Genomic DNA, 13,654 nt, shown 5'->3' on the forward strand with positions numbered 1-13,654 from the left:
CAATTAACCTACAAACCTGAAGACAGGACACAAAATTCTGGAGTAACTCAGCGGGACAGGCGGACAGGAAATTTCGGGGCGAGACCCTGCTACACACCATACAAACCCGCACATCTTTGGGATGTAGGGAAGAAAACCCGTGCGGTCACAAGAAGAACATGCAAACTCCACACAGACAGCACCCGAGGTCAGGATCGAACCCGGGCCTCTGGCGCCTTGAGGCAGTGGCTCCACCAGCTGTGACACGGTGTAAAGAGAGTTAAAGAAAAAAAGAGCGTGCGACTGTTAATGGTTTAGAAATATCACAAATTAATTCGCTAGACTGGTTAAAATTGAGCAGAAAAACAATCAATTCTGAGATGGCATTTTATTAAATTAAACCTCCAGAATCCTTATTTTTCACCAGCTATATTATTCCAAACAGCTTTATATAAATAAAAAATAAACACATTTTACAGCAATTATGGTGGTCGTCATGGCAGCATGCAAAAGAAACTTAATTAAAAATAAATTTTCTACAGATAAAAAGAAATGAAGATTCTGTAAGTTTGTTAAATTGTAATATTTTGCTTTTAAAATTTACATAAAATCATCTTGGTTTTTACGCTGCACAATTTTAGCATGGTGCTCGCGGGCGGGGTTGAACGTGGTGTACCAGCCCACAAGGTCGGTCGATAGGTCCTGCCCGATGCAAGGATCTTTGAGCTATCCGCACGGTAGCCAATGTACTGAGCACTGAGCACAGATTGTGAACAGGTTTGTGAAGCTCTGGTTCGTTGCCAACTTTAACTGTGTTCCTGCTACATTTCTGTTCTTGGTTTTGACCCTAGATATCACAATGTGCGGAAAAATACTTCCAACACAACCCGGCAGCTGAGCGGAGCCACGAGTTCTTCGCTCCACAGCTCTTCGGTCTTGGGGCAAATTTGCAACCCGACGGGGCACCAAATTTGAACGACTGCCTATCTGCGGGGAATATGACTGAGCTTCGGCACGAGTGGGTGGAAAACGATAGGATTATCCTGCTTTTAACACAGCCAGAGACAAAGGGCCTTATTGCAGTAAAGAAGGGATTACACAGACGCACACAACCTCGAGCAAGAATGTTTCCACTAGTGGGAGAGCCTAGATTCAGAGCACACAGCCTCAGAATACCAGGACAAACCTTTAGAAAGGAGACAAGGAATTTCTTTAGTCAAAGGGTGGTGAATCCGTGGAATTCATTGCCACAGAAGGCTGTGGATGTCAAGTCAATGGATATTTTTAAGGCGGAGATTGATAGATTCTTCATTAGTATGGGTTTCAGGGGTTATGGGAAGAAGGCAGGAGCATGGGGTTGAGAAGGAAAGATAGATCAGCCATGATTGAATGGCAGAATAGACTTGATGGGCCGAATGGCCTAATTTTTGATCCTACAAATTATGAACAAGGATTAACAAGGACTTGGGAAAGTTGCAGGTTATGGTGAGCGGCCGAGAGCTTGAGTTGGATACTGCTCGGGGGTGACGTCAGGAAGTTGTTTTGTGGCATTAGTCCAAAGTAGTCCCCTAGCTACCAAATCATAATAATACGAGCGATCGAAGGAGAAACCAGCAGTTTAAAAAGTAGGGCGAATATCTGTCCAACAGCAAGCTGACGGGGTGACTGAACTCCACTGGGCTGATTGCAGACACCAGTGAAAATGGCCACAGGACACGCCCGACGCAAGTGGGATAATGTCGAACGTCAATTCCAGCAATCACGAGAGTGGGACGTAAACAAGGTCCGCGTCTTTCCTGACAAACAATCTCTCGCTCTCTCTTCTAGTCACTTCCCGAGTCTTCGTAGGCCTCCTGCGTATCCTCCGGTTCCTCCTCCCTCTCGGGGTAGTTGAGAATGCGGCGATTGGCTTGGATGAGGTACTGCTGTTGCCGGAAGTAAACCTTTAAAGCCCCTTTGATAGCGACAAAGGCAATCCCTCCCTGCAACGAGAATAATTACAACTAAACAAGGCCAAGCAGGTGAATGATGATCTGAAGATTTAAACAATATCGGCAGCGACCACTCTTCCCTTAAAATATTTATTTCAGATTAATCCCCCCCCCCCCCCCCCACCCCATGCTGCCAACCCTTCAGTCCCATTAGAATTGTCAGATATTACAGCACAGTCTTTTGAAACATATAAGATTGTTAAGGGCTTGGACACGCTAGAGGCAGGAAACATGTTGCCGATGTTGGGGGAGTCCAGAACCAGGGGCCACAGCTAAGAATAAGGAGTAAGCCATTTAGAACGGAGATGAGGAAACACTTTTTCTCAGGGAGTGATGAGTCTGTGGAATTATCTGCCTCAGAGGGCAGTGGAGGCAGGTTCTCTGGATGCTTTTAGGAGAGAGCTAGATAGGGCTCTTGAAAATAGCGTAGTCAGGGGATATGGGGAGAAGGCAGGAACGGGGTCCTGATTGGGGATGATCAGCCATGATCACATTGAATTGTGATGCTGGCTCGAAGGGCCGAATGGCCTGATTCAGCCCGACCTGGCATTGTGAAAGAGGATTGGACAAGTTGAGGTATGTAGACCATGCACAGGCAGGTGGGGCTAGTGTAGCTGGGACATGTTGGCCCGTGTGGGCAAGTTGGGCCTGTTTCCACACTATGTCACTCTCTGACTAGGTATCCAAGGTCACATTCTGCATTGTGTTTCTTTCCAAGAAGGAACAAGTCTATTTTTCTTCCCAAACACTTCATTAAATATAGAAGGTATGGGTTGCTGACAACTGTAGCCTCCAGATTCAGAAGCAGCTTCTTCCTGACAACCATCAGGCCATTAAACACTACAACCTCCAAATAGGCTCCAAACTATATAGGTGGGGGAAGTGGGTTGTTTTTGACTGCACTATTAAATTGTTTGCTTATTTGTAGATAGACAAATAGATACAAGAAGCTGGAGTAACTCAGCGGGCCTGGCAGCATCGTTGGAGAGAAGGAACGGGTGATGTTTCGGGTCGAAGACCCTTCTGCAGACATTCACCCGAAACGTCACCCATTCCGTCTGCCCAGAGATGTTGCCTGTCCCACTGAGTTACTCCAGCATTGTGTATCTACCTTCAATTTAAACCAGCATCTGCAGTTCTGACAGAGAGACAGACAAAGAAAGTCAAGGGGTCAGGCAGCATATCTGGAGAAATAGAATGGGTGACATTTCGGGTCAGGACACTTTTTCAGACTTGGCGGTAGGAAGGCAGGTATTTCAACTATCTAATCCAGGGTAAAGCTTCTTCTACCAACTTCACGCCTCAACATTCATGCAATAACTTGAGCAATATTTTTCAAACAGAGAGTTGTGAGTCTGTGGAATTCTCTGCCTCAGAGGGCGGTGGAGGCCAATTCTCTGGATACTTATAAGAGAGCTAGATAGGGCTCTTAAAGATAGCGGAGTCAGGGGATATGGGGAGAAGGCAGGAACTGGGTACTGATTGGGGATGATCAGCCTTGATCACATTGAATGGCGGTGCTGGTTCAAAGGGCCGACTGGCCTACTCCTGCACCTATTGTCGATAATAGAAAAGTGGTGGAAGGCGCCAGTCAGCATCTCTGGAAAACAGGGATCGGCGATGTTGCAGATCAGGACCCTTCTGCAGACCAGACTTGAAACATCACCTATCCATGTTCTCAGAGATGTTGCCTGATCTGCTGAGTTACTCCAGCACTCTGTGTCTTTGTGAGAGACTCATCTAGGGCGTGGCCACTGCTGAGAAGGTTGGAGAATGTGCACCAGCAGGAAATTCACCCGCTGGAGCCACCCCCTCCTCATCTGTCAGCTCAGCACCTCAACCCGCATGTACGTTGGTACAGTGAAATGCTTTGTTTTGCATACAACCTGGTAAAATCAAACCGCAGACCTCACCTGGGCAATACACAAGTGTCGCTAGGTTTCAGGGGCAGACAAAGTTACAAAAGTTCACTGAACCGTCCTATCTACTGCCTGCCAGCTTACATCAGAAGGAAATGGAGTAGTTCTAGGCCATTCGGCCCATCAAGTCTACTCTACCATTCAATCATGGCTGATCTATCTCTCCCTCCTAACCCCATTATCCCTTCTTCCCATAACCCCTGACCAATCAAGAATCTATCTAAGAAGGGTTTATCCCTTCTTCCCATAACCCCTGACCAGCTTTTTTGTGTATCTAAGAATCTATCTAGCTCTGCCTTAAAATTATGCACTGACTTGACCTCCACAGCTTTCTGTGACAAAGAATTCCATAGATTCACCACCCTCTGACTAAAGAAATGTCACCTCTTCTCCTTCCTAAAAAGAATTATATTTAATTGCTCTCGGCGACCCCCCCCCCCCCCCCCACTGGGGCCCCTCTTTGTTCTCAGCGACCCCCTCTCTGTCCCGCCCCCTCCCCCTGTTTCTCCCGCTGAGTAGTGGCTCTCTACACTCTCGGCCAGGTGATTGGGAGCAGGAATCCTGGCTGGCTCTTTGTCCCCTCTCACCCAGCAAAATTAAGGCCAAACTGCGCACCCGACCCCAGTCATGCAGGTCGGTCGAGGAAAGAGGTATCGATGGTCCCTCTCCACCTGATCATCCCATTAGTATTTCATTCAGAAAAGGGGCCAGGTAAATTCAAGTCAAGAGAGTTTATTGTCATGTGTCCCAAATAGGACAATGAAATTCTTGCTTGCTGCAGAACAGAGTATAGTAGGCATAAATACAGAACAGATCAGTGTGTCCATATACCATAAATATATATATACACACACACACACATAAATAAACAGATAAAGTGCACTAGGCTGTTATAGTTCATAGTTTGTTTGAGTTGAGTTTAATAGCCTGATGGCTGTGGGGAAGTAGCTATTCCTGAACCTGGTTGTTGCAGATCTCAGGCACCTGTACCTTCTACCTGAAGGCAGCAGAGAGATGAGTGTGTGGCCAGGATGGTGTGGGTTCTTGATGATGTTGGCAGCCTTTTTGATGCAGCGACTGCGATAGATCCATCGATGGTAGGGAGGTCAGAGCTGATGATGGACTGGGCAGTGTTTACAACTTTTTGCAGCCTTTTCCGCTCCAGGGCGCTCAAATTGCCGAACCAAGCCACGATGCAACCGGTCAGCATGCTCTCTACTTTGCACCTGTAAAAATTTGAGAGTCTTCCTTGACATACCGACTCTCCGTAATCTTCTCAGGAAGTAGAGGCGCTGATGTGCTTTCCTTATAATTGTATCAGTGTTCTGGGACCAGGAGAGACCTTCGTAGACATGCACGCCCAGGAATTTGAAGCTCTTGACCCTTTCCATCATCGACCCGTTGATATAAACGGGACTGTGGGTCCCCATCCTATGCCTTCCAAAGTCCACAATCAGTTCCTTGGTTTTGCTGGTGTTGAGGGCCAGGTTATTGTGCTGGCACCATTTGGTCAATCGGTCGATCTCACTTCTATACTGTGACTCGTCCTCATCAGTGATACGTCCCACAACAGTGCTGTTGTCGGCGAACTTGATGATGGAGTTCGCACTATGTCCGGCCATGCAGTCATGAGTATAGAGTGAGTACAGCAGCCTTGAGGTGCTCCCGTGCTGATTGTTATCGAGGGTGACACATTTCCACCAATACGGACAGACTGTGGTCTGTGAATGAGGAAGTCGAGGATCCAATTGCAGAGGAATGTGCAGAGACCCTGATCTGAGAGCTTGGTAACCAGCTTGGAGGCGATGATGGTATTAAATGCCGAGCTGTAATTAATGAATAACAGCCTGACATACGAGTTTTTGTTGTCCAAGTGGTCCAGAGTGGAGTGGAGAGCCAGTGAGATCGCATCCACCGTTGATCTGTTGTGGCGGTAAGCAAACTGCAGTGGGTCCAGGTTTTTGTCGAGGTATGAGTTGATTTGCGCCATGATCAACCTCTCAAAGCACTTCATCACCACAGACGTTAGTGCCACTGGTCGATAGTCATTGAGGAACGTCACCTTGTTCTTCTTGGGCACTGGTATAATTGATGCCCTTTTAAAACAGGTGGGAACCTCAGCCCTCAGAAGTGAGAGGTTGAAAATGTCCGTAAAAACTCCAGCCAGTTGGTCCGCACAGGTTTTAAAAACGCGCCCGGGTATACCATCAGGTCCAGGTGCTTTCCGAGGGTTCACCCCTCTGAAGGATCTTCTGACGTCGGCCTCTGTGACTGTGACTGAAATACCATCACGGCGAATGGGGGCTCGGGAAGGCACATCAGTGTTTCAGAATTCATCACCTAACCTTCGCTTGGGTGGTGTTGGGAAGCAACTATGGAATCAGAAGTTTCAAAACCAAATGACCAATGGTTGCAACGTGGTTCTGCTCCCAGACTCAGTCCTGGTGCCTTGATTAGCAGTGACTGATGATCCCAAGTTCAAATACAAATCACAAAATCGGGGTTACTAAAATTCATTTTGTGAAATGATTTGGCAATAAAAGGCCAGTTATTTGCAGTGGTAGCCACACAGCAACCACATTATCAGAGCTACAACAAGGAATCTGGCCCTTCATCCCATCAAGTCCGTGCCGATCATTAAACCCCCCTTTACACTAAGCCAGCCCAAACCCATTTTATTCTTTCCCCATTAACTCACCCCACATTCTAGCACTCACCTACACACTGGTAGCCATTTACAATAGGCCGAAGATCAACACAAAATGCTGGATTCATTCAGCAGGACAGGCCACATCTCTGGAGAGAAGGACTGGGTGACGTTTTGGGTCGAGACAATGAGACAATAATTCATTGATCGACCACGCCACATATTTTTTGGGATGTGGGAAGAAACCGGAGCACGCAGTGGGATCTCATATGGTCACAAGAAGAACATTTGGACTCCGGAGGCTAGGATTGAACCAGGAGCACTGGGAGTTGAGGCAGTACCTCCATTCGGGCCTACTCGTATACTATGGGGAAGCTTAAGAGCGTTTTGCACGGAACTCAAGTGGCAAGGAGCTAAATGTCCGTCTGATCTATTTTTAGTGTTGTTGAACGCCAGGCTACAACTGCGAGACGCGGGTTGGTCCTCCATCCACAAGACCACCTGGAGAAACAAGGAACTGCTGATGCTGGTTGAAATGGCAAAGCGTTCATGTCAACCTGACATTGGGAGAAGGAAGAACGGTGAACGGAGGCATGGGCACCTGCAGATGCTGGTTTACAAAGTTCTAGAGTAAGTCAGCGGCAAAGATCCTATAGCGGAGCAAGATAGACCACTTTTTCTAAATGCAATGGGCTGACGTGTAGTACGCAACGGAGCGGAACGTGGGCCTTTTTTTCATCCATTTCAGTAACCCGACCCGACTCGCAGTGTAATCAACGTTGCGGGGGGGACAGTTTGTGTTAATAAATTATAATTCTGAAAATGAGCAGAAGATTTTCATCAAAGGACTTTTATTTTTACGAGGATGTTTCCGTAACCGGCTTCAGGCTCCGCACTAGTATCTTTGCTCCGCTATGGAGCAGAGACGGAAGCCGGTTACAGAAATGGGGCCGAAAATTACCCATGAATCTGCCCATGACCATACTACGTCTTTCTGGGCGAGTGATCTATCTTGCTTGCTAGAGGATATTTGCTCAGCGGGTCAGGCAGCATCTCCGGAGAACATGGATAGGGAATATTTTGGTTTGGGACCCTTCTTCAGACAGACGGTGGTGGGGAAAGAAAGCTTGGAGAGAGGAGGACAAAGAGTGACAGATAATAGGTGGACACAGGCAAGGAGGGAGAGGTCTTGATAGACAGATGGTTGAACAAAGGTCGGAGATCAGTGATTAAATCAGACAAAAAGGATTTAAGAGTTGTGAACTGTGAAGCCAGAGGAAAGAAGGTGGGTGGAAGGATAGGGGCGAAATAGGAGTCGCGGTGGGGCACAGGTGGAGGAAGGAATGATATGGGGAAGAAAGGGGATGGGGTGGTGGGTTCTAACTAAACACAGACAGGAGGTGGGATGGAACCCCAGTTCGTTTAGTTTAGTTTAGAGATACAGTGTAGAAACAGGCCCTTTGGCCCACCGAGTCCATACTGACCAGCGACCCATGCATATTAACACTATCCTACACAAGGGACGATGTTTACATTTATACCAAGCCAATTAACCTACAAGCGGAAGGTCTATGATCAAACCCACGCATGTCACTGGGAGAACGTACAAACTCCGTACAGACAAGCACCCATGGTCAGGATCTACTCCGGGTCACTGCAGCTGTAAAGCAGCATCTACGCCTCTGCGCCTCTGCGCCGCCCTCGTGAAAGAGACAGGATTGCACTCTCACCAAGATAGTTCGCTGCAGATTGGAGCTGACGCTGCTGAATATTAATTTGCCGACCAGGCTGGAGATGGTTGGGAAGACGAGCGCGCCGCACAGGATGCGGGAGATGGACGCGTGGTCACTTCGGTAGTGCGCGTCGGCAGGTGTGCGAGGCATGGGGCATCCAAACCCTAAACAATGCAGAAAAATCAACGTGAAAACACACAGGACAGGAAACTCCCAATAACGTTTTGAGGCAAGCTTTTTTTTGGCGACGTCTGAAAATTAAATTCACCCAATCATCTTAGTTCAGTTTAGTTTGGAGATACAGCATGGAAACAGGCCCTTCGGCCCACGCCAACCAGGGAACCCCGCACATTAACACGTTTCGGCGGTGCTAACTCGAAGGACTGAATGGCCTACTTCTGCACCTATTTTATATGTTTCTATGAGGATTCATTTGTCAAAAATAATTTAACAGTATAAATGCATAAACAGGGAAATTATATAAGCGTACAATAGAGAAGGAATTAGAGGATTGTGTCAACTGGTCTGTCTCTGTGCATTTTACTCTCTCTAACCTCCTCCTGCTGCTCATCTTGATTCCGCTTTAAATCACTCTTCCACCCACAGCTCCGCTTTCTGCCACCATGTGGCCAAGTTCTGGAATTCTCCTTCTGACCATGTCCATCCCCTTCTTGCAAACAAACCTTCTTACAGGTTGTCACAAAAAACTATTTGACAGTTGACTAGTCATGGTTGGTGTCACGCAAGACTCAAACGATATATATACATATATACACATCCATACATACATGTATATGCATATATTATATATATAATATATGAAATATGCATATATTACGCATATATAATATATGCATATATTATGCATATATAATATATAAATATGCATGTATGCATATATATATATATAAAATATGCACATATATATATACACACACACACACATATTTATCTGAAGAAGTGTCTCGACCCCAAACGTCACCCGTTACTTCTCTCCAGAGATGCTGCCTGTCCCTGAGTTACTCCAGCATTTTGTGTCCACCCATGTGTGTGTGTATGTGTGTACATACACTGACCTTTTCATCTTGTTTATTTTATTTATATATTATATATATATAATAAACAAGATGAAAGGTCAGTGTGTGTGTGTGTGTGTGTATATATATATATATATATATATATATATATACACACACACACATATATATACACACACACACACATATATATATACACACACACACACTGACCTTTTCATCTTGTTTATTATATTGTTTACAGAGTACTATGGTTAGATATTTGTTAGTTATGCTCTTGTAGTAAGAATGCCACTGTTCTATCTGGTACATATGGCAATGAAACACAGTTGACTCTCGGTATCTCACCTGGGAAAATACTGCTCAGCACCTGAAGCTTGCTGGAGTACTTGCGCCACATCCGGAGCACAAAGTCCTCCCAGCGGATCATCTTGGCCAGAATGAGCATCACTGGAATGGTGGGCAGCCCCATCAGCAGGAAGAGGGGGTCCGCCCGCTCCATCAGGTCCAAACCTTTCTTGTGCCCGACCACCTTTGGAAAGAGAAATAGGTGAGACACAAAATGCTGGAGTAATGTACTATTCGACACTTCATTGTGCACCGTCCCCTCTGATCTGTGTTTTCACATCTTACCCTTCCATATTTCTACATCTCCCTCTTCCATTCTCAAGAAGGGTCTCAACCCCAAACGTCACCCACTCCTTCTCTCCAGAGATGCTGCCTGTCCCGCTGAGTTACTCCATCATTTTGGGTCTATCTTCGGTGCAAACCAGCATCCGCAGTTTCTCCCGCCAACAGTCTTCTTCCTCGTGTCCGGCCATCTTCCATATCACGTCTTTCCGGTCGGTCAGTGACGGTTGACGGTCGGTGGTTGTAGAAGTGGATACTTCAGTCAGTCACTGTGGTACAGTTTCTGTCGTCAGCATTGCCCGGAATGCACCACGTGGAGGCTTCTGCTTGCATCCCAGACACAACAGTGAGCCAGCTGGGTAGTGAGGGACAATTCTTGAGCCAGAGGAAAGACACGAGGGCGGACCAACCTGCATCACAGTCACTGCTCCGTAGGTCACAGCCGACCAGTACACGGTCCCCACCACGATGCTGGCTGCTGCAAACGGGCTCACTCTGGACAGAATGCGGTCCACTTGGTGCAAGGAGTAAACAACTGGACCTGAAGAACAGTCATAAAATCGTCAGCACAAGTCTTCACTGTAAAATAAATGCACCATGTTCCTGCTCTTACAAGCATTGAATTCAAGGCTAGCTTCATAGTCTGTGGTTTTGGATTCTTCTCCTGGAGTGGATACACAATGGGTCCCTTTTGCATCTGATTTGTGGAGGTAATTGAGGCAGGTACCATAAAAACACTTAAAAGACATTTGGACAGGTACTTGGATAGTAACGGTTTAGAGGGATATGGGCCAAATGGGACTAGCATAGACTGTACGACTAGCATAGATATAGTGCTGTACGACTATTGAGATTCCCCACCATCCAGGCCATGTTCTCTTTTTAGTTAGACACGGCGCAGAAACAGGCCCTTCGGCCCACTGAATCCGCACTGACCAGCGATCCCCACACATTAACCATACCCTGCACCCACTACAGACAATTTTACATTTATACCAATTAACTTACAAACCTGTGCATCTTTGGGGTGTGGGAAGAAACCGAAGTTCTCAGAGAAAAACCACACAGTTCAAAGGGAGAACGTACGAACTCCATACAGACAAGTACTAGTGGTCAGGATTGAACCCGGGTCTCCGGCGGTGCAAGGCAGAAGCTCTACCGCTGCGCCACCGTGCTGCACTGATCTCTTCTTGCTGCTGCCACTAGGCAGGAGATACAGAAGCTTGAAGACAGTGTCAAGAGTTTTATATGGCATAAGAGATAGGAGCAGAATTAGGCCATTTGGCCCATCAAGTCTACTCCACCATTCAATCACAGCTGATCTATCAATCCCATTCTACTGCCTCTTCCCCATAACTCCTGACACCTGTACCAATCAAAAAATCTATCTCTGCCATAAAAATATCTATTGACTTGGCCTTGTCTGAAGAAGGGTTTCGGCCCGAAACGTCGCCTATTTCCTTCGCTCCATAGATGCTGCTGCACCCGCTGAGTTTCTCCAGCATTGTGTACCTATTGACTTGGCCTTTTTTGCTTTGTTGCATACCTAGTTTTGGGAAGACAATCAAGTACTCTGTGTTACATTGCGGACAGGCTACTCGGCCTGTGCTGTTGCCCTTTTGCTTCTCGTCAAGCCATCGCTGTAGACACGACTGGTGGATCCATTTTGTCGACCCTTTACACCGACACGGGCTGACCCACTCTGCAGAGCGATCATCGAGGTCAGTGGCAAAGCACACCCAGCAATTCCTGGGCAAAGCAAAAGGGGAGAGGGAACGTCAGTCACAAGAAAATTAATTAACAACGTCTCTCGTTAACAGAACCCGCAATAACATAGTCTCCAAGGGTTGAGAGGGAATGAGACGAGGTTGTCACCTCTGGTACTCTCAAAGGTCTTGTTGTTTGTTGCCTCCGACCACCCACAAGCTTGGTCAGCTGCTGTATCCCACTTCACAACGCCCCTGCGTTTAATCCAGCCCGAGTGTCATGTTTAGTTCTAAGATACAGCAAGTTGGGACTGGAGGGGAGGCAGTAGTTTGGGGACAGATGGGCCAGCAAATCAGAGCCAGAGAGGGGGTGGGGGAGTCAAGGACAGAGGGTACAGTGTTGGGGAAAGAGTTAGGGCTAGTGGGGCACTCCTAGGGAACAGGGGGGCAAGGAGGGAGCGGGGGACAAGGAGGGAGGGAGAGGGGGGGGAGGGTTCAGTGTTGGGGGAAAGAGTTAGGGCTAGAGGGGCACTCCTAGGGAACAGGGGGGCAAGGAGGGAGCAGGGGGCAAGGAGGGTAGGGGGGGGGGGCGAGGAGGGAGGGGTTCAGTGTTGGGGGAAAGAGGGGCACTCCTAGGGAACAAGGGGGGGGCAAGGAGAGAGGGGGGCAAGAGGGAGGGGGGGGGGCAAGGAGAGAGGGGGGGCAAGGAGGGAGGGGGGGGGAGGTAGTGGGGGGGAGGAGGAGGGGGGTTCAGTCAGTGTTGGGGGAAAGGGGGCACTCCTAGGGGAACAAGGGGGGGGCAAGGAGAGAGGGGGGGGGCAAGGAGAGGGGGGGGCAAGGAGAGAGGGGGGGCAAGGAAGAGAGGGGGGGGCAAGGAGAGAGGGGAGGCAAGGAGAGGAGGGGGGGGGGGAGGGGGGGGGGGGGGGGCGAGGAGGGCAAGGGGGGGGGGGGCAAGGGAGGGGGGGGGGAGAGGGGGGGGGTAGGGAGAGAAAGGGGGGGGAAAGTGGGGAGAGGTGAGGAGGGGGAGGGGGGGGGGGGAGGAGAGAGGGGGGGGAGGGGAGGAGAGAGGGGGGGAGGAGGGGATGGGCGAGGAGGGAGGAGCAAGTCGGGGCAAAGGGTATAGGAGCAGAGGGCACAAGGGGTTGGTCAGGGCCAGGAAGCACATAGTGGGGGATCCATTGGAGCAAGTGAGAGAGCGGGGCAAGTCTGCACAGGAAGAGGCAACGCCAGAGGGGGAGGGGATAGACTTGGTTTATACTCTCTAGAATTTAGAAGATTGAGAGGGGATCTTATAGAAACTTACAAAATTCTTAAGGGGTTGGACAGGCTAGATGCAGGAAGATTGTTCCCGATGTTGGGGAAGTCCAGGACAAGGGGTCACAGCTTAAGGATAAAGGGGAAATCCTTTAAAACCGAGATGAGAAAAACTTTTTTCACACAGAGAGTGGTGAATCTCTGGAACTCTCTGCCACAGAGGGTAGTTGAGGCCACAGTTCATTGGCTATATTTAAGAGGGAGTTAGATGTGGCCCTTGTGGCTAAGGGGATCAGAGGGTATGGAGAGAAGGCAGGTACAGGATACTGAGTTGGATGATCAGCCATGATCATATTAAATGGCGGTGCAGGCTCGAAGGGCCGAATGGCCTACTCCTGCACCTAATTTCTATGTTTCTATGCGATGTCAGGGCCGGGTGAGGGAGGGGATGCGCTGCCTGTGACTGTGGGCTCCACCCCACCCCGCTTCCGCCTCCAGGGCCCGGTCACCGTCGCCGTCCCGTCCCGGTGAATCTCACCGCTCCATGCCCGGGTACTGCGCCGCTGCTGCCGCTGCCGCTGCCGACATGATGTCCGGGCCTCCAGCGGCCACTGTGGCTCCAATCCAGTAATCCAGGCCCAGGCTCGAGGCCTCCGCAGCGCACCCGTCCATTGGACGCCCGCAGGTGGGGAACGGGCGACCAATCGCAGGGCGGCCTAGCGCCAACCCCGTCGCCCATTGGCCAAAGACGCCGCCAA

The 13,654-nt window shown here is 48.8% G+C and overlaps 1 protein-coding gene across 2 annotated transcripts; it reads right to left on the bottom strand.

Annotated features, from left to right (window-relative positions):
• Positions 1-326: 326 nt before the first annotated feature.
• Positions 327-13,592, bottom strand: LOC129713299 (E3 ubiquitin-protein ligase MARCHF5-like). 2 transcript variants are annotated; one of them, XM_055662255.1, is made up of 6 exons: positions 13,435-13,592; positions 11,483-11,685; positions 10,347-10,477; positions 9,655-9,838; positions 8,267-8,433; positions 327-1,961 (listed from the first exon to the last, which is right to left on the bottom strand). In XM_055662255.1, the coding sequence occupies exons 1-6, from the start codon at positions 13,566-13,568 to the stop codon at positions 1,803-1,805; spliced, it is 978 nt and encodes a 325-aa protein (XP_055518230.1). In that variant the 5' UTR covers positions 13,569-13,592; the 3' UTR covers positions 327-1,802. The 2 variants fall into 2 exon arrangements, with proteins under 2 accessions (XP_055518230.1, XP_055518231.1); XM_055662256.1 differs by lacking the exon at positions 8,267-8,433.
• Between the last annotated feature and the right edge of the window lie 62 nt (positions 13,593-13,654).

Source organism: Leucoraja erinacea, chromosome 35, assembly GCF_028641065.1.
Source record: "Leucoraja erinacea ecotype New England chromosome 35, Leri_hhj_1, whole genome shotgun sequence".
Taxonomy (NCBI): domain Eukaryota; kingdom Metazoa; phylum Chordata; class Chondrichthyes; order Rajiformes; family Rajidae; genus Leucoraja; species Leucoraja erinaceus.